Raw genomic sequence first — 24,734 nt, 5'->3', positions numbered from 1 at the left:
ACCTGATTTCCCCAAACGATTACTCTGTCTCTGATTTCTTACCCCTTCTGCCAAGACTCAGCTCAAGTCCTACTTCTTCCATGAAGCCTTCAACCACCTTAGCTTTACTCCTTCTACTCTAAATTATCGTAAAATGTATCCTCCATCCCTTATTTATGTTACATAGTGGTGTACTGCCTTGTTTCTCATACTTCCTTAAGTGAAATTAGTCCCTAACCAGCAGAATTCATGTATTATATTTGTGTGGACCTGGTACTAGATTTGAACTCTGTGCTTAGTGCTGGACACATAATGGATGCTTAGTGAATACATGTGAAGTATGCATTTGCAGCTTTTTGGTTTGCAGAATCTGATGCTTTTTTATACTTCGTATCAGACACATTGCTAACCAAAAAGTATGCCATAAAGTATGTCTCTATGTTCTGTTATGGAAAGGAAGCTATATAAATACATTTGAAATCTTGCCCACATTTGGCAGGGCCTGTTTTGGGGTTTTTTTGACATGTCTAAAATTTCTTTTTTTCCCCAAAATTGTCAAATATTTAATTATTTATGAAAATTTTTAACAATACATGTGCATCATAAAAAGTTGGTTTTCAACATAATACTGTAAAATATACAGGTTCTAGGAAGTGAACTAAAGCATAACAAAGATATATAAAAAAAAGTTATTCATTCCCTTCCTACACCTCACCATCTTCATCTCCAGCCTGGCAGGGCCTGTTTTTGTGTTCTGTTGGCAAATACATTCTTCTGTGGGAAATAAAAGGGAGGGGGAAGTTAGTCTGTAGAGAGTTTGTCTTGGGTCCAGATCTCTTCTGTGTCTGTGGAGCATTAAAAAGTCATAGTGTTCTGGAAAGACTAAGAAGACTAGTGATAATTTGAGTATGAAAAAGATATTGGAGACAAAGAGTCAGATACGATTTTATTATAATAAAATAGTTACCAGTTAATAAGGATTCCAGTGAGGGGAGTATGGATACACAGTATGAAGAAGGATGGCCATAAAAAAATATTTCAAAGGTTAATCAAGAGGACCTGGTGATGAATGAGAAAATTTTTTATTCTGAAAAAATTTACATTTAATGTACTAGCAGACTGAAGGACCATTTAAAGAAATGGGTCAGAGGTTAACGTGCTTAGCATAACACTAGTAAAAATACTTCCATGGGTTTCTTTGCGTTTTCCTTCAGGTGCGTTACCCAGAACGTATTACAATATTGAGAGGAAACCACGAAAGCCGACAAATTACCCAAGTATATGGCTTTTATGATGAATGTCTGCGAAAGTATGGGAATGCCAATGTTTGGAAATACTTTACAGATCTGTTTGACTATCTGCCACTTACAGCTTTAGTAGATGGGCAGGTATGTATGTGGGGACAGATAAAAGTAGGAAAAGATTTTCTGTTAGTAATTTAGGGTCTAGATTGACATGACATTCTTTCTGCATCTCCTCGGCCTTTTCTGCCTCTTTCCCTTATACTTAAAGTTTCAGAACAGGGAACTGGGTAAGTTTTATACACGTTGAGACCAGCAAGTTCTTCCTTTCATCCTCTCCATCTTCCTGCTTCCCTTTCCATCTATTGATATATCTATTTATACACCATGTGTTAAGTGACAGTTTCTGATTCTGAGTAGTAGGACAGATCTACCTCCTTGGGAACTTTCACAGTCTTCTACTAACACTCATAAAATAGAAGTCATTTCTAAATGACCAAGTGGAAGTATAGTGTAAACCAAAACTTCTAGATGTAAGTAAGGGATGAAATGCAAGGAAGTGCATTTATTTATAAATTACATTTAATTCAAAGAATGAAACAGTAAAATAAACTTGGATTAATTAAAAATAAAAGCAGAAATAGATACCAAAACTACATAGTTGATCAGTATGGCCCAAAGCAGTTTTTGAAAAGTCTATTAAAGAAATATAATGGTGAAAACTCATCTAGAGTGCTTCCCTGGTGGCGCAGTGGCTGAGAGTCCGCCTGCCGATGCAGGGGACACGGGTTCGTGCCCCGGTCCAGGAAGATCCCACATGCCGCGGAGCGGCTGGGCCCGTGAGCCACGGCCGCTGAGCCTGCGCGTCCAGAGCCTGTGCTCCGCAACGGGAGAGGCCACAGCAGTGAGAGGCCCGCGTACCGCGAAAAAAATAATAATAATAATAAATAAATAAATAAATAAGTAAATAAATCCAGTATAAACATTGAGAACAAAATAACAAAAATATTTTTGCAAACTCTTAGAAAACTGAAAAACTATTACAACCAATAACAGGAATCAGTAGGGCCTTTGCTGTAAGAGAAATTTAAAATTTTTATATGTCAGCAGTAACCAACAGAAAAGTTAATGGTGGGTCACAAGCACGGAAGTCGCATTCTAGAGAAAGTGGAAATATACTATATAAAATACCTAGGATTATAAAGAAAAAAGAAGTGTATTTTAAATGTTAACAGCTCTCTCTGATCATGCATTTTTTGTTTTTTTCCATTGTGTATTATACATTTTCCACTGTGAATATTATTAAATGCTATTTTGAAAAGCTACTAGGATTGACATTGGTAACCATTATTTACTCTCCATTAACTTTTAGCATTTAATAAAACAAATTCATTTTCTTTTTAAATTCATAAACAGATATTCTGCCTCCATGGTGGCCTCTCCCCATCCATAGATACACTGGATCATATAAGAGCCCTGGATCGTTTACAAGAAGTTCCACATGAGGTAAACTTAGTTTTAATGAAAAAGAAAGCAATATAACCACATTGTGGTAACCCTAGATTAGTTAAATATGAATACTCATAACTTACGTCGCATACTTCCATTTTCTTTGCCAGGGCCCAATGTGTGATCTATTATGGTCAGATCCAGATGATCGTGGTGGGTGGGGTATTTCACCACGCGGCGCTGGCTACACATTCGGACAAGATATTTCTGAAACGTTTAACCATGCCAATGGTCTCACACTGGTTTCTCGTGCTCACCAACTTGTAATGGAGGTATGTCCTTTTCTTATAGGATGATGATCTCTGTTTCAAATAAATGTTTCTCTAATAAAGCTTCATGACTTAGAATGTCAGAAACATTCCTCCCCATTACCTAAGTGAAAGAAAAAAAAACTTGGCTGATTTTAGCAAGTAGGGAAAGTACTAGTTGGCCAAAGCGAAATTATATATCACTTTTGTGATTAATTTAGACTTCAAGAAAAATTGCAAAAAAATAGTAACAAAAAATTCCTTTCTGTCCTACACTCAGATTCCTAAAATATAAATATTTTAATATTTGCTTTATCATTCTCTCTCCCGTCCTATTCGCCTTTCCCCTCACACATTACTTTTTTTTTTAGCTGTTTGAACGTCAGCTGAAGGTGAGATCCTCCTTTACATCCAAATTTCCATGTGTGTTTTGTAAAAATAAGGACTTTCTCCTAAATAACCACAGTATAGTTATCAAGGTCAGGAAATTTTCATTGATATAGTACCATTATCTAAGTGCTTTATTCAGGGAATTCCCTGGCGGTCCAGTGGTTAAGACTCTGTGCTTCCACTGCAGGGGGCACAAGTTTGATCCCTGGTCAGGGAACTAAGATCCCACAAGCCTCGCAGCACGGCCAAAAAAATAAAATAATAAAAAAAATTTTTAAGTCTATAAACGCTTTAGTCAAATTTTTATTATCTCACCAATGTCCTCTATAGCAAAAATTTTTTATAGAGAAATTTAATAATGTGTGTGCGCCTATCATTTCATCCAGGATCATGCTGTATTCAGTCCCCTCGGATGTGGACATTCCTCAGATGTCCTTTGTTTTGCATAATCTTGACATTTTTGAAGACTACAAGCAATTTTATTTTGTAGAAATAGCCTTCATTTATGGTTTGGCTGATGTTTCCTTATGATTCGGGATGTGCGCTTTTGGCGGGCGTATCACAGTATGATGATGTGTCCTTCTCGGCACATCGTATCAGGTCATGGGATCTTTCCCCGTGCTGGTGCTATTAACTAACTTGGATCACTTGGTTAAGGTGGTGCCTGCCACATTTCTCTACCATGATGTTACTATTCTTTAAACATTAAAGGAATATAAATAGAATATAATCCTTCCAAACCAGTAGGGAGTAGCTTCAAGATGTTAGAGAAAATTTCACTAACCCAACAGAGGCAGAAGGGGTAACAGCATGGTAATAAAGAACGTAGATTTGTACAGTAAAGATAAACCTCATTATAATCATAAGGAATGGGAATGGATAAAAATTTTTACTTACCTAAAATACTGAGAGTCTCAAATTGGATAAATAATCAAAAAATTCACCCATTATTTGGGATTTATCTAAAACATGATGATACCACAGACTAGAAATAGAGGGATGGAAAATGGTATATTAATACATCAATTAGATAATTATCCAAAATATAGTTAATAATATGAATCAGAAAGGGCTGTAAGACAGTAGTATATTTAGAAATAAAAAGAGGTATTTTGCTGATGAAAAGTGGCCCAGTTATATAGGAGAGAATAATTCTAAATTTTTATTTACCTAGTAATAGAGTCAAAGTATGTAAAGCAAAAATTGACATAATTTATGAGGAAGAATTGAGACATCTTCCATCATTGTGGGAGAAATCTGAATACACATCCTAGCCTCGATCTCAAGCATAGATTAAGCAGAAAAAGTTACTGAGCTCCATAGCTGGATCTCAGTGCAGGTGTACGTATTAAAGATGGACACCACACAAGGTAACACAGAAGACTGCATTTCCACAGAGAATACTCGTGTAACTTTTGAGTTTAGTTTTCTAAACTTAGCTCTGTCAACATTATGATTTTATGGTGAAATACTGATTTTTTTTTTTTTTTTTACATGCTGCAGGGATACAATTGGTGTCACGATCGGAATGTGGTTACCATTTTCAGCGCACCGAATTACTGTTATCGTTGTGGGAACCAGGCTGCTATCATGGAATTAGATGACACTTTGAAGTATTCCTTGTAAGTAACTTTAAATTTTAATTGTATGTAATCACTTTCAGAAGGAAAATTGCAACGTGGATTATTAAAGTTGGAGGTAGAGGAGTTTTGCTTCTGGAATAGCGGAGTGAGGAACATGGCAAACCCTCTCCCCAGTAGGAACAAATACTGGACTGGAAAATGTTATTTTAAACACTTGTTTCAAGTGTTTGGAATTTGTCCTAAATGTATACAGCAAATACAGAAACACTTATTCTGGATCTGCTAACTCTCAGTATAATACCAGAGTCTGTGGAATTTGAGTCACGAGTGTTTCCTCCTGTTTCCAGATCCCCTGTACAGAAACTACACTGCAGTCATTCTGTCCCGGGTGGGTGTGGTCAAGAAGATGGGGCTTCTCCCCTCCCCCAGTTCCCAGTCCAGGGCTGTTGTTTCTCCCCCCTGGGGGGCAGGTGCCAGCATATCTCACCTGTCCCAGTCCAGGGTTACAGAGGCTCTGCTCCCAGTGGGTGCAGTCGGTCAGGCTGAGACTCCCTTCCCCTCCCTGGCTCCTAGGGTGGAGGCTCTGTTCCAGTCATGTGTGGCAGGCAGAAAATGCTGTCTCCCCAGTTCTTGCCTCAGTGCCTACTCGAGAACAGGGGATGTCACTAAGAAGTGGGCCATCATACCTGCCTGCAACTCCGGAACAGTGGCATAGAAGTTCTGTTCAGAGAGAGATGCAGAACAAAAAGTTCCTTACCTCTGCGTGAGGGGGCTGACCTTACTTAGAACAGAGGGTCAAGAATTGCACGCCTAAGTATTTTGTTGAAGACAGTGGGTATTATGGTGGAGACCAATGAAGAAGGCTCTCATAGCTCCCGTGATACTAGTAGCAACAAGCAAAAGAGGAGAGCAAGGAGAACTTTAACAGGTAAAAGCAGGGAAAGAGATAGTGAAGAAGAGCTTTCCTGAGATCATCACAGTCAACTCTGGGAGACAAGATGGCTGTGCACGTACATTAGGCTGTATCCACACAGGAGCAGTCAGACACATCATGGTCAAAATGTTGAGAGTCTAAAAGAAATAATCTTGAAGGCAGTAAGAGAAAAATGACTTACAGGAGGGAACCTCAATTGAATAATCAGCTGACATTTCCTCAGAAAGGCAATGAAACATACTCAAAGTGCTGAAAATAAAAAACCAAGGTCATATCCAGCACAACTTCAGAATGAACACAAAAGAAGGGCATACCCAGATAAACAAAAACTGAGGGAATTCAATGCTGGCAGACTTACCATACAAGATATACTAGAGGGAGCACTTCAGGCTGAAAGCAAATGATACCAGAAAGTAAGTCAGCTGCACACACAAGGTAGTAATAGTAGAAGATGGTAGAATTGCACCTTCTTAACTGATAAAAACCAGTTGCATGACACAGTAAGGATATATTTGTAGTATAATTGAACTTAAAAGAAACAGAATATATAGAAATGCAGCCGTAGATTTGATAGTAACAGCACAGAGGAGGTGGGTGGGAACAAAGCTGTACTAAAGAAGGAAGTAACACCAGATGGTAACTTGAATTAAAGGAAGAATATGAAGAAAATACAAATGAGAAGGTTATTTAACAAAATCTATAAATATACACTCACTCTCCTTCTCTCTCAGCTTCTTCAGGGTCATAAGAGTATATAAAATAGTAATTATATATTATAGTAATTATATTAAAAAGTGTATATAATAATTTTGGGGGTTTGTAACATATACTGTGTATAACAGCAATACCAAAAACGGGGAATGGAAATGGAAAGGAGCTATATGCTATCTAGGAGTAAATACCTCTTAAATCACTAGAATTTATAAATCTGAAGTAGAATTTCATAAGTTGTGTATTCTGAGTTCCAGAGCAACCACTAAAAAAGAAAAATAATGGTAAAGTTATTAAAGGAATTTAAATACTATGTTAGAAAATAATATTTTACTAAAAAGAAAGCAGTTAAAGCAGGAACGAATAAGCAAAGAAAGGCATATTTAAAAAAAGAAAAGAAAATGGCAGGTATAAGTCCAGTCATATCAATAACACTGAATGAGTCATCAACACAATGCAATCAAAGGGCAGAAATTATCAAGTTGGTGTTTTTGTTTTTAAATATCTAGCTTTATAATGTCTACAGGAAACATAATTTAGATTCAAAAACAAAAATAGGTTAAAAATAAAATGGTGAGAAAAGATACATCATGCAAATAGTAACCATAAAAGTGCTGGACTGGATATACTAATACCAGACCAAACAGATTTCAAACCAAAAACTGTTACTAGAAATAAAGAAGAACACTTCACAATGATAAAGAGTCAGACTATTAGGAAAATCTATCATAAACGTATGCACTTAACAGTGGAGCCCTAGAATATACGGAGCAGAAATGAACAGAATTGAAGGAAGAAACAAATAGTTGGAGACTTTATTATGCCACCTGCAATAACAGAACTAGACAGAAGATCAGCAAGGAAATAGAAGACTTGAAAAACACTACAGCTTTACCTAACATCTGCAGAACACTCCACCAGGCAGTAGCAGAACACAGTTTTCTCAAACGCACATGGAACATTCTCCAACACTGACCATGTGCTTAGCTATAAACCCTACGCCTTAGAACATTTAAGATTGGAGTCATACAAAGTATGTTCTCCAGACACTGTGGGATGAAATCAGAAATCAATAACAAAAGAAAAACTGGAAAATATACAAATAGGTACAAACTAAGACACTCCTAAATAACCTTTGCGGGGCGGGGGGGTGAAAGAAGAAATCACCAGGGAAATGAGAAGATACTTTGAGATGAGTGAAAATGAAAACACAGTGTACCAAAACCTGTGGGATACAGTGAAAGCAGTGTTTGCAGGGAAATTTATAGCTGTAAATGCCTGTATTAAAAGTCAGATAGAATTAGAATTTGACAATATATAACCCAGAAGAGGGCTCTCACCAGAACTCACCCATGCTGGCACCCTGATCTCCAACTTCCAGCCTCCATAACCTAACTGTACACCTTAAGGACCTAGAAAAAGAAGAGCAAACTAAACTCAGTGCAAGCATATGGAAGGAAATAAAATTAGCAGTGGAAATAAAATGAAATAGTACAAAAACCGTAGAGAAAACCAACGGAACCAAAAGTTGTTTCTTTTTGACAAAATTGAAAAGCCTTAACTAGACTGGCCAAGAAAAAAAAAGAGTGAAGACTCACATTACCAAAATCCCCCCCTTCTTTCTTACTGAAAGAAGAAGAATTGTGAGGGAATACAATAACTATATGGCAACAAATTAGGTAACTTGGATAAACTGGACAAATTCATAGAAAGACAAAAAGGAAAACTACCAAAACTGACTCAGAAAATCTGAATAAACCTATAACAAATGAAGAAATTAAATTAATAATTTTAAGACTCCCTACAAAGAAAAGCCCAGGCCCAGTTGGCTTCACTGGTGAATTGACCAAATGTTTAAAAAGGAATTAACACCAGTCCTTCACAAAGACCTACAAAAAGAAGAGGAGGGATTACTTCCCAACCAATTCTTTAAAGATTGTATTACCCTAATACCAAAATCAAAGACATTTTAAGAAAACTACAGAGCAATACTCTTTATGTGTATAGACACAAAAATCTGCAACAAAATATTAACCAAATCCATAAGTATATAAAAAGAATTATACACGGACCAAGTGGGATTTAGCCTAGGAATGCAAAGTTGGTTCAAAATATGAAAATCAGTTCTTGTAATAAACCATATTAATAAAGGACAAAAACCACATGATCTCATTAAGGCCAGAAAAAGTATTTGTCAAAATCCAGCACCGTTTCACAATAAAAGTATAGTTGACCCTTGAACAACATGGGTTTGAACTGTGTGAGTCCACTTGTGTGTGGATTTTTTTTTTTAGTACTCTATAAACACTACAGCACTACAGGGGCTTTGGAACCACAGGTAGGGAGGAACCGCGTATACAGAGGGCTTGGCTTTAAGTTATACTCGGATTTTTAACTGCAGAGGGCTGGGACCCCAACCCCGTGTGGTTGAAGGGTCAGCTGTACTCAACCAGTCAAAGAAGGGAACTTTCTCATCCTGGTAAATGTCATCTACAGAAACCCCACAGCTAATTACATCATTCTTAATAGTGAAAGACTGAATGCTTTTCCTCTAAAATCTAAAACAAGCATGTCTGCTCTCTTTACTTCTATTCGACTGATAGTGATACTACAAACCGTTTATGCCAAACATGAACCAGACATCCTGTCTGCCTAAATCTTCACCGTAGCTCTGTGAGATAGTTTTATGAAAGAGAACACCTGCAGTGACCTACCCAGGGTCACTCCAGTCATAAAGAACACAGAAAAGGTGGGAGACGAGGACTGCTCTTTCTACCTCGGTGTCTTGTTCTTTATTGATTGGTTTGCCTGCAGCGTCAAATCCTTTAACCATTTGCTTTCTTTTTTGCCATTTATAGCCTTCAGTTTGACCCAGCACCTCGTCGTGGAGAGCCTCACGTGACCCGGCGCACCCCAGACTACTTTCTGTAAATTCCTCCAGGGAAAACCTGCCTTTGTATGTGGAAGTATACCTGGCTTTTTAAAATATATATATTTAGAAACAAACGAAAAAAGAGCAACAGTAATCTGTGTGTTCCTGTAACAAATTGGGATCTGTCTCGGCATTAAACCATATCATGGACCAAACTGTGCCACACTAATGATGAGCATTTAGCACAACTTGAGACTGAGATTAGTTCAACGCTATGTTCTAGATCGGTCGGTCTTAACAGTTTGCCTGCTGTGTTTGTAGTAACCGCTTTCCTTGGGGCTGTTCAAGCAAAAGAGGTAACTAACTCCATCTCCGTTTGCACTTACTTGGAGATTTTAGTTAGAGTGTTTAACTGGCATGGATTAATAGGGCTGGATTTTTATTTTTAAGAAAAATTCACAAGCTAGCTTCCACTTAATTCATTACCGTGTATTTTATTGAAATGTATAATTAACTGAAAAAAAGATTCTTGGGAGTACGTTGTCATAACATTTAAAGAGATTTCCCTTCCTTTAAACTAAATTACTATTTTATGTTGATCTGCATATTTCTGTATATTTGTCATGACAGTGCTTGCATTCTGTTTGGTGTACTGTACTGAGCAAATAAACTTTCCATTTTAAACAAAAACATGTTGATTTACTGTGGTACACTTTAAATGAAAGTTTTACTCTTTTGTAACTTCGTATGATATCTCTTGACCTGTAATAAACAGTTGTGTTGAGGTACTTTAAATGTAGCGTTCTTTGTTTAGGACTTATTTTCAGAAGAAAAAAATTTTTAAGAATACCTGATGACTCTTAGGCCACGGAAGACATTCTTATTACTAAACATCATTTCATTAGGTAATTTGTATTATTCACATTTTAAACTATGGATGATATGCTAAAAACTGTAGGATATCAAACGACTGGGTAGAATCTTTTAAAAACCAAAATGTTATTTTATCTTTACCTTTTGATGTAGAAATGAGAATAAATTAACCTCCACATAAAGTTTAGTACAAGTCGTAGTGCTGTTTAAATGTACAGCGTGAATTCCGGATGGCAGAAGGGAACGTGCTGAGTCTGCAGGGGGGAGATGATGGAAGACACAGAGGAAAACTAAACTCTTTTGTCTTTATATAAGAAAACAAGAAGGTAAAAATAGGTATAAACATCTCAAAATTATAATCAACGTAAATGAACTGTATTCTCTAGTTAGAAGACAAAGGGTAAGAGTTGGTTTTTTAGAAAATCCAGCTATATACCTGATTACAAGACACACACCAGATGCCAAGTGACTTGGATAGGTTGAAATTAGAAGATGGGATAGACCAAGAAAAGATACTAAAAGGAAAACTGGAGTAGCTATATAAATATTAAAATAGACTGAGACAAAATGTAAGAGCCTAGAACCAATACAAATAGTTATCTCATAATTCTAAACCTGAATGCATATACCAAAATAGCCTCAAATATGTTAAAAACAAAAAGCCTGACAAATGCAGAGAAAGCTTGACAAGTTTTCATTACAGTGGCAGATTTCAACTCTCTTCTCTGTTATTATAAAGTAAAATACAAAAACTGGAAGATTTGAACAACACATTTGAATAAGATTGATATAATAAACATATACATCTCTGTATCCTAACGGAATACACATTCTTGTCAAGTTTATATGGAACGTTTATAACAATTGGCAATTATTAGGCCATAAAGCAAGTCTCAAAAACTTTCAAAAAATTGACATTGTCTATGGTGCAATTAATTTAGAGGTTAATAGCAAAAATATTATTTATAGAAATACCTATATATTTTGAAACTTCAAAAATAAGGGTCAAAGAGGAAGTAAAGGAAATTTAAACTTCCATAAAACAGAATTTAGAAAAACTGGTTATGAAAATACATATAAAATTATGTGGATAAAATAGAATAACCAAAACAATTTTGAAAAACAAGAACAAAGAGCACGTTCGCTTCCCTGTCAAAATTTAAGTTTCATAAAAGTACAGTTTTCAAGACAGTGTAGTATAGGACTTCCCTGGTGGCACAGTGGTTAAGAATCCACCTGCCAATGGAGGGGACACAGGTTCGATCCCTGGTCCGGGAAGATCCCACGTGCCATGGAGTAACTAATCCCATGTGCTACAAGTGCTGAGCCTGCGCTCTAGAGCCCACGAGCCACAACTGCTGAAGCCCACACACCTAGAACCTGTGCTTCTCAACAAGAGAAGCCACCACAATGAGAAGCCCACGCATTGCAACGAAGAGTAGCCCCTGCTCACCACAACTAGAGAAAGCTTGCACGCAGCAACAAAGACCCAACACAGCCAAAATGTAAGGATGGACATAGAGATCAATGAACAGAATTGAAAGTCCAGAAATAAATCCTTACATTTATAGTCAAATAATTTTCAGCAAAAATAGCTAGGCAATTCATTAAGGGAAGGATTGTTCAACAAATGGTGTTAGGAAAATTGTTATATGCAAATGCAAAAGGATGAACTTAGATGCTTACCTCCCATCATACAAAAAAATTCACTAAAAATGGATCAAACTTTAACAAGAAAATACAGAACCTCTTTGACAACGTGGGTTAAGCAGAGATTTCTTAAATAACACCAAAAGAATGGTACACAAAAATTTTAAGTTGATAAACTGGACCGTGAGAGAATTCAAAACTTTTGTGCTTCAAATGACAGAATTAAATGAAAAGACATACACTGAAAGAAAATATTTGCATCACACATCTGATAAAAGACTTGTATCCAGATTTTAGAAGAATTCTTATCACTCAATAAGACAATCAGAACATGGGCAGAAGATGTGAAAAGACATTTCAGCAAAGAAGATATGCAAATAGTTAATAAATACATGAAAAGATCAACATCATTAGTCATTAGGGAAATGTAAACTAAAAACACAATTGAGATATCACTTCACACCCATTAGAAAGGGTATAATAAATAAGCCTTTCTTATTTATGAACAAATAACAAATATTGGTGAGAATGTGGAAGAGTTGGAGCCCTCCCACATTGCTATTGATAAATGTAAAATGGTGCAGCCACTTTGGGAAACTTGACAGCTTCTTAAATGTAAAGTAACTATGACCCAGCAATTCCACTCATTCATAGCTACCCACGTATATGGTTAAAATACATGTTCAGGGCTTCCCTGGTGGCGCAGTGGTTGAGTCCACCTGCCGATGCAGGGGACACGGGTTCGTGCCCCGGTCCGGGAAGATCCCACATGCCACGGAGCGGCTGGGCCCGTGAGCCATGGCCGCTGAGCCTGCGCATCCAGAGCCTGTGCTCCACAACGGGAGAGGCCACAACGGTGAGAGGCCCACGTACCGCAAAAAAAAAAAAAAAGTTCCTACAAAGACATACATGCAAATGTTCACAGCAACATTAATTATAATAGCTGAAAGCTGGAAACATTCTAAATGTCCATCAACTGTTCAAGTGGATAGACAAAAATGTTATACAATAGTAAACCAGCATTAATAAAAAGTAGTGAACTGAAACATAATACAACATGGATGAACTTCAAAACACGCTAATGAAAGAAGCCAGACATGACAAACTACACATATTCCATTTCTATGAGATGCCCAGAAAAGGCAAATTTATGGAGAAAGAAGGAGATTAGCCCCTGGGACTTCCCTGGTGGTCCAGTGGTTTAGACTCCACGCTCCCAATGTAGGGGGCCCAGGTCGATCCCTGGTCAAGGAACTAGATCCCCAATGCCACAACTAAAAGATCCTGCATGAGGCAACTAAAGACCTGGCGCAGCTAGCTGAATGAATGAATGAATGAATGTCGTTGCCTGGCCAGTGGGAATGGGAATTAACTGTAAATGGGCATGAGGGTTCTTGTTAGAATGATGAAAATGTTCTAAAACTGGTTTATGGTCATGATTGCGCCTTTTGGTAAATTTACCAAAAATCTTTACCCTTGAAATGGGAATATTTCATATGTAAAATATACCTCAATGAAGCTGTTTACAGAAACAAAACTTGTGCAGTGCAAGCAAACCAGGCTTTACAGGGAAGTTTATAACTAAATGCTTGTATTGTAACAGAGGAAAAGCTGAAAATTGAGCTAAGTGTTTACTATTCCATAAAAGTTAAAAGGTTAAGAGCAAATATCGAAAGAAAAGATTCAAAAGAAAATATCAACAGAACCAAAGTTGGTACTTGAAAAGATTAATAAAATGAAGGAAAACATTCAGGGGCACAAACAAAAGCACGAATTTGCAGAATAAAAGAGAAGTGATTAAAAAGTCTAGAGGGTACTATGAATAATACTTGCCAATAAATTTGAAAACTGAGCAAAAAAGAAGTACTGAGCAAATTACTAGGGTATTTTGACCTTATCAAACTGACTCAAGAATAAATGGAGGGGGGCTTCCCTGGTGGTGCAGTGGTTGAGAACCCGCCTGCCAATGCAGGGGACACGGGTTCGAGCCCTGCCTGGGAGGATCCCACATGCCGTGGAGCAGCTGAGCCCGTGTGCCACGGCTGCTGGGCCTGCGCTCTGGAGCCCGCGAGCCACAACTACTGAGCCCACGTGCCACAACTACTGAAGCCCACGTGCCTGGAGCCCGTGCTCCGCAACAAGAGAGGCCACCACAGTGAGAAGCCCGCACACCACAACAAAGAGTAGCCCCTGCTCGCCGCAACTGGAGAAGGCCTGCACGCAGCAATGAAGACCCAACGCAACCAAAAATAAATAAATAAATAATAAATACACTTAAAAAAATTTTTTAAATAAATAAATGGAGGGCTTCCCTGGTGGCACAGTGGTTAAGAATCTGCCTGCCAATGCAGGGGACACGGGTTCGAGCCCTGGTCTTGGAAGGTCCCACATGCCACGGAGCAACTAAGCCCGTGAGCCACAACTACTGAGCCTGCGCATCTGGAGCCTGTGCTCCGCAACGGGAGAGGCCGCAACAGTGAGAGAGGCCCGCGCACCACGATGAGGAGTGGCCCCTGCTCGCCACAACTGGAGAAGGCCCTCGCACAGAAACGGAGACACAACACAGCCAAATAAATAAATAAATAAATAAAATTTAAAAAAAGAGATAGAAACCTAAACACTACTTTAAAAAAAACACTACATAGAGAACAGACCTGTGGTTGCCAAGGGGGAGGAGGGGAGGGGAGGGATGGATTGCGAGTTTGGGACTAGCAGATGCAAACTATTATATATAGAATGGATAAACAACAACGTCCTATTGTATATTCAACATCCTGTAATAAACGATAATGGAAAAGGAAAAAAAATGGAGTCTAACTACTGTTACTATTAAAGAAATTGAATCACTCATTTAAATCTTACAAAGACTACACTAGGTACCAATGGTCATACTAGTGTTATTCACAATAGCCGAAAGGTGGAAAAAACCCAGATGTCCATCAACTGGCAAGTAAAGAAAATATGGTATATACGTACAATGGAATATTATTCAACCATAAAAAGGATAGATTCTGATATATGCTACAACATGGATGACCCTCAAAGACATGCTAAGTGCAACAAACCAGGCACAAAAAGACAAATACTGTTTAATTCCACTTATATGAGGTGCCTAGAATAGGCCAATTCACAGACACAGAAGGTAGAATAGAGATTACCAGGGGCTGGGGAAGGAGGGAAGGGGAGTTACTATTTAATGTGTAGTATGTTTGCAATGACGAAAAAGTTCTGGAAATTGTTGGTGGTGATGGCTGCACACCATTGTGAATGTACTTAACGCCACTGAATTATATACTTTAAAATGGTTAAAATGGTAAATTCTGTATATTTTACAATAAATTTTTTTTCTTTTTAGAATCAGCTTGTTATAGTCACACGCATAGGAGAAGAAAAAAAACAAAAACCTGCTGGGCTTTCGACCGGGACTGTAGTACCTATCACTTTGGGGAGAAGAGATGTTTTCACATGGAGTCTTCCACTCCATGGAGATTGCATATACCTCCTTTAAGTCTTCCTTAGTTTCTCTCAACATCGTATTATACTATTTGGGGTATTATATTTGGTGTATAAATCTTGCCATCTAGGGCTTCCCTGGTGGCGCAGTGGTTGAGAGTCCGCCTGCCAATGCAGGGGACGCGGGTTCGTGCCCCGGTCTGGGAAGATCCCACATGCCACGGAGCGGCTGGGCCCGTGAGCCATGGCCGCTGAGCCTGCATGTCTGGAGCCTGTGCTCCGCAACGGGAGAGCCACAACAGTGAGAGGCCCGTGTACTGCAAACAAACAAACAAACAAAAAATCTTGCCATCTAACCGTATTTCATTTAATTAATTTATTTATTTTTGCGGGTTTTTTGTCTCTGGGGTCCTACCAACCTCAACACTTGGAATCCTACACATGTTGGAACCAGGAGAAACCTTAAAAGTCATGTAGCTATTGCCTTCCTCCCACCTTTTCCAGAAGGGTTGATCGTGGTCCAGTTTTCATGTATTTGCCAACAATTTCAATCTTACGTCTCCAGCCACAATTTCTCCTCTGAACTCCAGACCTAGTTAGCTGCTTCTGCAGCCCCTCATCCTGGATGCCCCATGGTACCTGAATCTGAACATGTCCAGAACTGGGCTCAGCACCTCCCCGACCTGGTCCTCCAGGCTCCCCTGACCTGCGTGAAGAACATCACCACCACCCCCTGCTGCCAGGGCCACAATTTTGGGAGGCCCTTTGCCACCTCCTATGGCATCCCACCGCCAATCAAACATCAAGGTTACTAGTTTCTTCTGCCTAAATCACAAAATCTCTCCAAGTCCCCTCTGCCTCCTTAAGTTTAAATGTCCCATGGCTCTCAATGGACCCCTGCAAAAGAATCCTCATTAAATCCCCCAAATCTGTTCTTTCCTTGTTCCAATCCATGTTCCCTGAAGCCAGAATGCCTTTAAAAAATGCTACTTTCTCATTTAACTCCTTTGTTGATAGGCTTCCTACAGCTCTACTTTAAAAAAAATTATTATTATTATTATTATAGTTAACTTACTGAAAATTTATTACATCCTAGGACCTGTTCTAAGGACTTTATACATAGTAACTCAGTTAATCCTCACAACTCTAAATATCCCCATTATACAGATGAGGAAACTGAGGCGTAGAGAAGCACCTATCTAAGGCTTTTGCATCAGCTCTTTCCCCATTCTTGACTCTTTGATCTGGATGACTGCTATTCAAACTTCAGATGGATACCTTGGGGAGCATTCTAGGACCTCCCTCACGAGGTCAGGCCCTCCTATGACACACATCCCAGTTTGTAATTATATATTGTTTTGGTGGTGGAGGATCACTGGATTGATGTCTGCCACCCCGATCGGCTTTAAATTCTATGTTTTACTCTTCGCTGTGTCCACAGTATTCGACATGTAACAAACTCTTGCTCAGTATTTGTGAAATGGATGGATGAAAAGGGTTTTCAATCAGAGGGGGAATGTGGTCAGATGTGCTTTAGAAGGATTTCTCTAATGTGAAAGTTTGGAGGTGGTGAGACCCAGTCGCTGCCAGCCACTGGATTCAGGAGTGAAGAGGGTTGTCTGGAGGAGGGGAATGGCCACGGGGATGGAGAGCAGACGGTGAACCTGGGGAGGGTTTAGGAGGAAGATAGGGCAGGCCCTGATAATTAAATGGATGGAGGAGAGGACAAGGGAGGGGTCAAGAGTGACTCCCACGTTTCTGGCTTAGACACCTGGTACCTTGACTCCAGGTGGGGAGCACCTGGGAGGAACGAGGCAGGGGGGGTTGGCAGAGCAGGTGGTCCCTAGACCAAGTCAACAGAAACATGGAAAAGTTCTCAAAATCTTTGTGCCCAAACTCTATCTAGCTCGGTCCTGTGTACTTGTCCAGTCTCACCCCAGACTCAGGGCACGTAGCCCACAGCTCCTCTCCCAAGCTCCACTCTTTCTCCTCGCAGGGGGCCTTTGAGACCCAGCTTCAAGAACATCTCCTCTGGGATCCCTCCCCAGTCCCTCCACCCCTTCCTGAGATTAACATGTTCTCTGCTGTTTCCGGGATTCACTGTATCAGAAATGTTTCTCTGCCTATCTCTCCTATTTGATTTTAAAATGCTGTTGTAAAACATGATACCATTCTATTTTAATTTCTAATTGTTTACTGATAATAAATAAAAATAAAAGTGATTTTTAAAGTATCGTCCTTGTATCCAGTAGCCATATTAAAGACACTTTTTTTTTTTTTGCGGTACGCAGGCCTCTCACTGTTGTGGCCTCTCCTGTTGCGGAGCACAGGCTCCAGACGTGCAGGCTCAGCGGCCATGGCTCACGGGCCCAGCCGCTCCACGGCCTGTGGGATCCTCCCGGACCGGGGCACGAACCCGTGTCCCCTGCATCGGCAGGCGGACTCCCAACCACTGCGCCACCAGGGAAGCCCAAGACACTTAATTCTTATACTTAGAAATTACTTTGGATTTTTTTAAATTACAAAATCATGTTGTCTGTGAATACAAAACTCTTTACTTCCTTCCTAATCTTTGTGACTTTTCTTACAAGTTTCATCATTGTATTAGCTAAGACAACCAATATTTCATATTAGCTGTAGGTTTTTTTGGGGAGGTGTTTATCCATTACCACTGTTTTTTTAGGGCTACATACAGTTGGGTGCTATTCTTTAAATCCAATTTAGGGACTTCCCTCGTGGTCCAGTGGGTAAGACTCCACGCTCCCAATGCAGGGGGCCTGGGTTCAATCCCTGGTCAGGGAACTAGATTCCACGTGCATGCCGCAACTATGAGTTCGCATGCCTCAACTAAAGATCCCGCATGCCGCAACTAAGACCCGGGGCAGCCAAAATAAATAAATAAATAAATATTTTAAAAAATAAATCCAATTTAACACTCTGTCTTTAACTGGGGGTATTTAGACTATTTACAATTAATGTGATTATCAATACAGTTAAGTCTATCATCTTGCTCTTTGTTTTCTATTTGTCCCATACATTTTTTTTCTTAATTCTTCTGGATTAATTAAATATTTTGTATTCCATTTATCTTTTTAGTGGCTTATTAGCTTACTGTTTTGTCACTCTAAGTGGTAGCTTTAGGATTTGTGGTATACCTTTAACTTAACACAGTCTATCTTCAATAATATATCATGCCACATACCGTATAAGAACCTTATAATATTTCTGTTTATCCCTGCCCAAACTTTGTGCTATTGTCATACATGTTGCTTTTGCACATATTAAAAATCACAGGGACTTCCCTGGCGGTCCAGTGGTTAAGACTCCACGCTTCCAATGCAGGGGGCACAGGTTTGATCCCTGGTCGGGGAACTAAGACCCCACATGTGGTGCAGTGCTGTGTGGTGCTGGGGGGGGGAATGGGGGGAAGAGAGACCAAAAAAATTTTTTTTAATGAGAAATAAAAATCACATAGAACGTTACTGCTTTTGTTTAAACAATAGATTATTATTTAAAGGGATATAAATAATAAAAATCTTTAAGAATTTTATGTATTTAGTCATTTAAATATAGACTATTTCCAGGGCTCCTCACGCCTTTGTTTAGATTCCTATTTCACTCTGGTATAATTATTCTTCTGCCTTAAAGATTCACTTGTAGTGCAAGTCTGCTGGTGATGAATTCCTTCAGCTTTTGTATGTCTTAAAAAATATTTCTCCTGCCTGACAGCCTTTTTGGATGTCCAATGCTGCACCTGGCAACTGAAATCTGATTTTTCTTTCTTTTCTTTTTCTGCCAAAATGATTTTTTTTTTTTGGCCATGCCACATGGCTTGTGGGCTCTTAGTTCCACATCCAGGGATTGAACCCGGGCCCACGGCAGTGAGAGCACCGAGTTCTAACCACTGGACCGCCAGGGCATTCCCTCATGATTCAATTTTTGAAAGATATTTTCACTAGGTATAGAATTCAGTGTCACTCACAGTCTCAGAGCCTCAGGCCTATGGAGGCCTCAGATTCCACTAACGGCGGGCTGGCTGCTGTTACCTTGTGCTCAGGGCAGGGGCTGGGTGTTAGGCTTCCTGTGTCCCCCTCAGCTTTCCATGGTCCCCACATACCTGTATCAGAGAGAGGGTCCTCCTCCATGCTCTGACCCCGCCCCCGGTTGTAGACAGCTGTTGCTTGTGGCTGGGTGCTAAACTCGTGGTAGGAGCAGGTGACACGCCGTTTGTTCCAATTCGGCCTCAAATCTCAGGCAGGCCCTTTGTACTTTGGCTTCAGGGGTGAGGTTTTCTTGGCATTCCTGTTCCTCCTACCTGTGGCGTCCAAACTCGGGCTGATAACTGTGGTGGGTCTGGGGTGCTTGTTCTCTGCGCCACCCGTAGCAGGACAGCCATCATCTGGTATCTGTATCTGCCCCTCCCCCAGCAGCAGAGACTTTCTGCTTCTACCCTTCCCCCAGCAGCAACAAGTCTTCGCCTGCGTCCTGGAAGAGGAAGGTGGGTTTTGCTTTTACTGTTTCTCTAGAAACAGTAAATCTTTGCCAGTGTCCTGTGGCCACAGTACCTGGTGTACCACCCCCAGCACCTTAAGACTTCGGCTCTGCGGGTGAGAAGGATCCCGGGAAGCTAGTGGGGCTTTGAGCTTGTTCCTGCACAGGCACCAATCACCTCCTCGTTTGCACGGAGGTCGGCAGTGCTCTCTCTCCTTCTGGCGGACACCTGGTGAAGGCGGAAGGAGGGCGAACAGCTTTCAGGTGAGTGGGAACCGCCTCTGCGTCTGAGCACTGGCTTCACGGCACATGACCTGTGCACTCACAAACAGCCCACGCTTAGAAGGTCCTTGCGTCTGGTTTCACGCTCTGCTGTCACCATCCTGAAGTCTTCATTTTTGAGCAAGGGTTCTCGTATTTTCATTTCGCGCTAAGACCCACAAATTAAGTAGCCAGTCCCGTTCCAAAGTGATGCAATAGCCCACGCTTAGCTTTTACAAATGTTAAAATCTTAGCTAAATTTTTCTTACCTGCTTATATAGCAGCTACCTTTTCTCCCATTGATGTGAGACAGTAGAGAGTCTGTGTGCCCCGTCTCTCCTCTCAGTGGATTTTCCCTCTTCGGAATTCAGTTTGTGTCTACCTCGCAGCCTCAGTCACCTGAGGGCTCAAAAATGTTACGCTTTTGTCTGTCATCCAGCCGTTTCTTGTCAGGGTGGGAGAAACATTTTTTGCAGCTTTCTAAGTGGATTACTTCAGATCCTAAGTGGAAGTCCAGAACTGCTGTATGGTTTAGAACTTGCTGTTTTCAGGATCTCAATTTCAGCTAGCGGAACAATGAACTCATTAAGGCTAGTCTCTTCCCCTACACCCCACTCCCCGCCCCTTTAAAGAGGAATGTCACATTTCTTTAAAAATTTCCTTCAAAAAAAGATGGCTTTATGCTTTTTATTTTCTTTTTTCCCCACAACAAAATACGCCTTAGTGTCACTGTCAATAGTAGAATAGCCTGAAAGGACATTTATAGGTTGTTTCAATAACAGGCATCCATTGTATCATTAAACCCAATTACTCAATTGATCTCCCACATCGGTCCATGACAGTGAGGGAGAAAGTACGACGTGAGGCAGGAACAGAGAGGAGGAGTAATAAAAGTAGGGGAAATTCTCTAAATAAGGATATGTGGCTTGTGTGCTAGAGATAAACAGGTTATAGAATGTACTCCTCACCATGCTGACAGCACACTGTTTTTAAATACGCGTGCCAACTACAAATTGGCACTTGTCATCTACCTCTACAAGGATTAAACCATGAGCTGCTGCAGCGGCTGACTTTCAACACCACCTGAAAGGAGTTCAGGGTGGAGAGCAGGAATGAGGCCCTCTGCGCTCTGGGAAAAACTGGCGGAACAGGTCTTCAGAGAGTTCGCCATTTTCAGGAGACGATTTTAGGAGCCCAATTCTTGCATCTCCTCGTATGTAGAAAAGCACTGAAATCCCTGATGGTGACGTCTGCTCCTCGTGACAATCTTCTGCCAAAACGCGTGCTTCACTGCACGCACCCCGTCACTAAAGTCACGGAGAACACCGACCTCCCCCCGCCTCTCTGCCATTACAGTTTCTCAGAGCTCCCTGAAATGCTGTCTCTCCCTCCTGGGCGATAGTTCTCATTTTGCCCCAAATAAAACTTAACTCACAACTCTCAAACGTTGTGCTTTTTTTTTTCAGTCGACACTCGGAATATTCTTTAGTATACTTAAGATGTAGGTCTTCTAAATTTTTCAGTATTACTCCTTCACTGAAGGATATTATTAAAAACAATAATAAACAGGCTAAGCGGAAACAGGATTCAAGTTACTTTTCCCTGGGGCTATTCTTTTAAAAAATCTAAAGCTATTTTACTCATATATCACTTGACGAATTACAAGTCTGTCCCCTTTTTTATCTTAAGCTATTGATATCTTTAAACATCTTATCGTGGAAAACTATACAAAAGTAGAAATAAGAGTATAAGGTACCTCAATGTACCTTTTACTTAGCTTTAATATTTATTCATCTATATCCCCACATACTGTCCTCTCTCTCACCCAACCACAATACCATCATCCCACCTAGAAAAAATAATTCCTTAATCATGTTTCTAATTTTTCCAACTCATTGCACGAGGACTACAGTATAAAAGAATAGTATTATTAACCAAGAATCTAAAGATTTAAGGCATCTGTAATTTCCCTAAATTCAGAGCAAGAATTAGCTTTTGTCATCAAGGAAACAATTAACCATCTATTTTTAGCCCTTTACCTGTACACATGACGGATAGTGTTTTTTCTTTGTGTTAAAGAAAAACGTATTGCCAGGCAAAGAAATGGCCCTAATGTTTTTGTGTTAGAAATTGGGGAGTGGGGGGCTGGAGGAACCTTTATTCCACAAATTTTGGGACCTATTTGTTAATGACTGAAATTTTAGCTTTTTAAAAGATAACACAGATCTTTTTAAAATGGCAATAATTCTTTTCTGTAGTCAATACCCTTGGAAATGGATGTGGATGGACAACTGAAAATAGAGCCTGTGATCAGAACAAGTAAATATGGAAATGTTTGGATTTTTTTTCTTTTGCATTTCTATTTGCATTTGAGTCTATTTCAAAGAAGTCTTTGAAAGGAACCCTGATGAAGAGATATCAACACCTAGAGGAACCAAAGAATCTATCCAGAAAAGTAAAAGTCATTCCTAAGGACGTCTTTATATTGTTGGGGAAAATGCCCTGAATATTTCTTATACTAGTTATTTATTGCCACATGACACATTTCCCCAAAACACTATAGCTTTACACAATGTGTATTACCTCTCCCACCGTTTCTGAGGGTCCGGAATCCAGGAGCAGCTTAGGTCTCTCATTCGGCTGCAGTCAAGGTGTCAGCCAGGCCTGCAGTCTCTGGGTATGATTGGGGCTGGAGGATTCTCTCCAAGCTCACTTGCAGAGCTGTTGGCAGGAGGCTTCCATTGCTTGACAAGGGGTCCTCTCCATCGGGCTGCGAACAGCACGATTCCGTCAGAGTAACTGATGAGACAGAGACAGAGAGAACCAAGAGAGAAGCAGCTGTCCTTTGTAATCTCACCTAAGAAAGGACATATCATTATTTCCGATTAATTCTGTTGCTCCTGTGATCAACCCTGGTACATCGCAGGAGGGAACAGCAGGAAGAACAGCGTAAACACCAGGACACAGGGATCACTGGGGCCATCTGGGAGGCTGGCTCCACAGCCCACCCCCTCCCAAGGGACACAAAAGTCTCAACCCACTACGGCATCAGCTCCAAGTCCAGAATCTTACCTAAATCAGGTCCAGGTGAAGATGGAACTACGGGAGTGTATGTAGCTCGTAAGCCCAGCTCTCAAGCAGCTCCTCCAGATCTGCAGGCCTGTGAATAGACACGTTATTCCCCCTCCCCTTGCCCAGTATAAATGCCGATCAGACAGCATGATTCCTGCTCAGAAAGACAGAAGAGGAACGGCACACAGAAGTTACTGGTTGGTGAGCAGTTCTGAAATCCAGCTGGGCAAAGTGTTAGAAATTCCTTGACTAGAACTCAGTCCTCCTGCCAGGAAATGACTTTCCAACGGCTCTTGACTTGGCCTTCGGAGGTCTTGGACTCACCTTCCGAGTCAATCTTTTACTGGACAGGTTTACAACCGAGCCAAGCCGTTTTCTCAGCTTGCTTCCCAGCAGTAGAATTTGCGGGGTCCAAAGGCCTCTCTTCATTTTCACTTCTCTCTTTCAGTCCAAGCTGGCCAGGTTACCGCTGATACATTTTTTTAAACTTTGAATCATCTGTGAGTCTTACTCTGAGGCATCACCTTTGATGTGTCTCAGATCTTAACAAGGGATTTTACATTTACACCCTTGGCTTAATCTTTAGACTGTGCTCTAGATTTAATCTTCACTCTGAAGGCATTTAATTTTGCGTTATTTGGCATCTTGCAAACCAGTGAGCCTGGTTCCTCTTTAAGTCCCTTCTTTAACTTCTCTCTTTGCTCACACGTTTTACTATAAGCAGCAAGAAGAAACCACTGGTATTTTCAATAATCTGGTTGGGAATATATTTAGCTAGATCTCTTAATTCGTTAGCTCCATTTTCCACTTCCCACATAACTGCACAAGCCCCGGTGCTGTTGGCAAGCTTCAGTTCCATGCCACACAGGCCTCTCTCCAGGAGGCTGCCCGCAACATGACTTCTTCCCCCATGTGAGTGACCGGACAGACAGACACCGAGACAGAAGCCACAGTCTTGTATAACCTAATCTCAGAGTGACACACACCATTTCTGTTCACTTTAATTGGCTGCACAGACCAACCCTGGTACAATGAGGGAGAAGAGCACACTAAGATGTGGCAGCCACGGGTCAGGGATCAGCGGGGACCACCTCGGAGCCTGCTATCACATTTCCTAAGTAGCATAATTACTTGGTAATCGGTTTTTCCAAAATGTCTAAAAATATGAGGTCTTTTGTTCTTTTTTTAATCAATGGCACATGAGCATAGAAAAGTCTGGCAGGACCAGCAGAATTGTAATGTCAGTCATGTTTATTTCTGGGTATTGAGATTATGGGTGATTTTATTTTTGTTTCTGTAACTTGGTTTCCCAATGCTTTTATAATTAATTTATAATCAGAATTTTTTTCATCTTTTTCAATGTGGAATATTCCAGAGACAAAAAAAGGTAAAGGTTGAGACAACTTACTATTTTCAAACATTTTCTATGAAGCATTACTAGACACTAGGTATTTCTGAAGGGGAAAA

At 40.2% G+C, this 24,734-nt stretch overlaps 1 protein-coding gene and 1 long non-coding RNA gene across 5 annotated transcripts in view; one reads left to right on the top strand and one right to left on the bottom strand.

Annotated features, from left to right (window-relative positions):
• Positions 1-10,255, top strand: part of PPP2CB (protein phosphatase 2 catalytic subunit beta) — a 30,659-nt gene extending 20,404 nt beyond the window's left edge. Inside the window, exons 3-7 of the mRNA XM_033848904.2 lie at positions 1,194-1,367; positions 2,637-2,726; positions 2,840-3,001; positions 4,871-4,989; positions 9,454-10,255. Of these exons, the coding sequence (XP_033704795.1) occupies positions 1,194-1,367; positions 2,637-2,726; positions 2,840-3,001; positions 4,871-4,989; positions 9,454-9,526 (618 nt within the window). The 3' untranslated portion in view covers positions 9,527-10,255. The remainder of the gene's footprint in view (positions 1-1,193; positions 1,368-2,636; positions 2,727-2,839; positions 3,002-4,870; positions 4,990-9,453) is intronic.
• On the bottom strand, positions 913-20,777 carry LOC141277480 (uncharacterized). Of its 4 annotated transcripts, none has more exons than XR_012328927.1 (3): positions 19,561-20,777; positions 10,482-10,594; positions 913-8,007 (listed from the first exon to the last, which is right to left on the bottom strand). It is a non-coding gene; the product is annotated as an uncharacterized lncRNA (long non-coding RNA). The 4 variants fall into 4 exon arrangements; XR_012328928.1 differs by having other exon boundaries at positions 20,465-20,777; XR_012328930.1 differs by lacking the exon at positions 10,482-10,594 and having other exon boundaries at positions 20,465-20,777.
• Between the last annotated feature and the right edge of the window lie 3,957 nt (positions 20,778-24,734).

Source organism: Tursiops truncatus, chromosome 21, assembly GCF_011762595.2.
Source record: "Tursiops truncatus isolate mTurTru1 chromosome 21, mTurTru1.mat.Y, whole genome shotgun sequence".
In the NCBI taxonomy this organism is placed as follows: domain Eukaryota; kingdom Metazoa; phylum Chordata; class Mammalia; order Artiodactyla; family Delphinidae; genus Tursiops; species Tursiops truncatus.
The sequence above is the reverse complement of the archived record's forward strand: the minus strand, read 5'-3'. Positions and strand labels throughout refer to the sequence as shown.